Below are 3,499 nucleotides of genomic sequence, written 5' to 3' on the forward strand. Positions count from 1 at the left end.
CTCTCGTCTCCATCCTATATAATAGCCTACGTATATATATATATAATATATATATATATATATATTATTATATAAGCAAAACATTTATATATGTTACTATATATATATATAATATATATACTATCATATATATATATCGCGTAAGTTTCAAGCCTTGGCGCTACCACACTACAACCACTACTCGCTGCAACTACTAGCCGACGCGTAACCATGCGCATCATAGAGACGCGAGGACGATGTCGTACATGTGCCAGTTCATACCCCGGCCTCGCCGTGGTCGCTCGGCTTCGAACCGACGCCGGCGCGACCTGCAGGCCTCGTGCAGGCATCGCGCGCCACGCTGCTGATGACGCTGCGACGGGGGGCTTGCTAGAGGTAGGTCGCCCGACGCCGGCCGATGAACACGACGAGACCCGTCGCGAGCAGCAGCCCGCGAGATCAGGTAGCTGTTAACGAGATATCACAATGTAGAAACGTCAGGTAACACGATCAGGGCTAGCTGTAACGAGATATCAAATGTAGACGTCAGGGTAACTGTGGCGAGATATCAAAAGTAGGTTATGGTTATTTACCGGTAACTCTAATAACAGTAATATAATACATGACGGTAACTGTGGCCAAGATATCAAATGTAGATTTTCGGTAACACATCATGTAGGTGCTGGCAAGATTATCAAATGTAGACGTCAGGTAAGTGTAGCGAGATATCAAATGTAGGTTATGGTCATTTATAGGTAACTGTGGATATAGGTGTAGGATAGGGTAATTTATTTGGGAACTGTAGTGAGAGATAAAATGTAGAATATGGTAACAGATCAGGTAGCTGTGGCGAGATATCAAACGTTGACCACGGCAACACATCAGGTTTAAACAGTCATCTGTCATACGAAAACAGGCGTGCTGCATCTCCACAGCACGACTTATATGCCTCCAAACCGATTTATGCTCAACCCTTTCCTGCTTCTATCGACTTGTGATCTACATAGACAATAAAGTGCCTGCATTTGATGGAATGTGGCTCATTGTGGCGATTGTCTGTGTGTGTCCTAGTAATCGCGACTGTGATCGACATGAGTGCCGTGTTATCCCGTCCGTCATGGCCTCGGATAGCGTGCGTGTTGGTTACGTCGTTTAGCATGACGCCGAAAAACCTAAAAATCAGTAATGTCACAGAAAGCCCCTCCCGACTCTTTCCCCGGTCCATCCATAAACAACATGCCTTCTGCGATTTTGTGATGTTAGTGAAAGCCGCCGTGGAAAGAGGCGTCTACCGCGCTATGATCGATGGAGCAATGATGCGAGCAGCTCTCCGCTGGCCCAGTGCGTTCAGGCCCACAGTCCTTACTGTGCCACCGGAAGGCTGTGAGTTCTACCCCTGGGCCGGCGATGATCGGGCAGTGAATTTACTTCCCAAGGTGTAACAAGCCTGCGCTCCTCGAACATTGCGCAGACTCGTGAAATCTCCCTCGTGAGAGAGAGAGAGAGAGAGAGAGAGAGAGAGAGAGAGAGAGAGAGAGAGAGAGAGAGATGGAGAGAAAGAGTGAGGCCAGGGTACGAGCTGCACATGTACGATACCATCCTCCGTGTCTACTACGCATAGTTACTCGCCGTCCACAGCATAGTAGTAGTTGTAGTGTGTAGTACAATTTAAACTAGACAGAGTGCACTCACGGAGAGTGCATACCTCCGTCAGCGACATACGCCTTACGCCATACGACTCACGAACACACGAATAAGCCACGATATACGCTGGCTTGCTGGCTTGCTGGCTTGCTGCTCGCTCGTTGCTGCTGCTCGCTCACATGTACACGCTCGCTGGCTCACTGTGCTGGCTTACTGTGCTGGCTCGCTGGCTATCACTGGCTGGCTGGCTGAGCTGGCTGACGCGCTAATATTGATCGCGCGAACACACGGACACACGAACACACAAGAGCGAATACATAACCTCCTCCAACTCCATTGGGCGGAGGTAATTACAGTGTAAATAAATTAGTCATTTTCCGTTTTCTGTAAGTGCTAAATATTCTGTCGGTGTCTGTGTGTCTACATGTGTCTGTGCCATTTTGTGGTTTATACTCATGTGTGTATACTTGTGTGTGTGTGTGCATATATATATATATATATATATATAACACAGCTAATTCGGATCACCACTGCCCTGCTAACAGATCAGCGGCAGACGAAGAGATAGAGACGTCCGTCGCCGCGGGGACCGAGCCTTCCTGTCTCGACCTGGCCAAGGTCCAGTATGGGGGGAGCTTCGACGAGGGGGTCGTGGAAGATGTCAAGTCCCTCGGCAGCATCCTGTGCGTCTTCGTCGCCTTCATTCCGTACTGGATGCTGTACTTTCAGGTAGAACTGCCTCCACAATCACTCGTTAACGTTAATTTTTTAGATTTTAATTGTTCTTTTTTTTTAGATGACGGACAGTTGACGGTAATGTTTTTATTTGGTGCTTGTGGCTCTGACTGTTATTATGTATTGTTGGAGCTATGTGGATGGCGTGCATCACTGTACATATAGTAACTTTTTTACTCATGTAGTATGGTATTTCTTATCTGATTTAAATGGACATATTCGGTGAGTAACGTCTAATGAATTCAAGTTTATCCTGTTCTGTTCGTTCACTTAAAAGATATATACGCGATGAAATCCGTTCGTGATTTTTCATGCGACTTTGTGAATATGATGTGGTTTAATACCAGTTTTGTTTATGCGTTTGCCGCAGACAGATACCAAATGTTTCCGTGTTAGGTTTGCGTGTGAGACGAGTTTTGTTTGCATTTGCCACAGAGAGATAAGAAATGTTCGCTTGTTAAGCTTGCACGCGAGGCAGATTTGTTCACGTGTTAGCCACAGAGAGATAAGAAATGTTTGTATGCCAAGCTTGCACGCGACACGCGAGGTTTTTTGTGCTACAGAGAGATAACAAATGTTTGTGTGTCAAGGTTGTGCGCGCGACAAGTTTTGTTTTTACACAGATCGATACCATCAGGGGGTGACATAATAATGACAAATTTGTCATTATCAACCCCTGATACTATAGATGAGGTTTCCTTGTTGAGTTTGCTTGATGATTGCGATTTTTTTTTGCGTTTCGCCGCAGATGGAGACGACATATCTCATGCAGGGCCTGCACATGCGACTGGAAAGCAGGGATGCTGACGACGCTGCCGGGGGGATGCCGCATCCAGACGTGTTCCAGGTGAGAGATGACGCGCGCCCAGCGACGAACACCAGGGGGCGCTGGTCGCGGGGCCGACTCGCCCGCGCGCGCGATCGGGCGTCGCGGAATGTTGTGGATGAAAACCGGTCTGGCTGAGCTAACGATGATATGTGGAGAGAGATCTAGAGGCTTTATCATCTTGTTCAGCCTGACTGATGTGCGGATATTTCTCACGTGCTTGTTGCTGTGGATTGTAAATATCTCTCTCTCTCTCTCTCTCTCTCTCTGTCTCTCTCTCTCTCTCTCTCTCTCTCTCCCTCTCTCTCTCTCTCT

General features: G+C 47.3%; 1 protein-coding gene across 1 annotated transcript in view; it reads left to right on the forward strand.

Moving 5' to 3' along the window:
* LOC106811119 (solute carrier family 15 member 4-like) overlaps window positions 1-3,499 on the forward strand; it is a 10,164-nt gene that overhangs the window by 2,236 nt on the left and 4,429 nt on the right. The window contains exons 3-4 of the mRNA XM_014814659.1: window positions 2,169-2,352; window positions 3,107-3,205. Coding sequence (XP_014670145.1) covers window positions 2,169-2,352; window positions 3,107-3,205 — 283 coding nt within the window. The remainder of the gene's footprint in view (window positions 1-2,168; window positions 2,353-3,106; window positions 3,206-3,499) is intronic.

This window comes from Priapulus caudatus, unplaced genomic scaffold (genome assembly GCF_000485595.1).
Source record: "Priapulus caudatus unplaced genomic scaffold, Priapulus_caudatus-5.0.1 Scaffold506, whole genome shotgun sequence".
Lineage (NCBI taxonomy): Eukaryota > Metazoa > Priapulida > Priapulimorpha > Priapulimorphida > Priapulidae > Priapulus > Priapulus caudatus.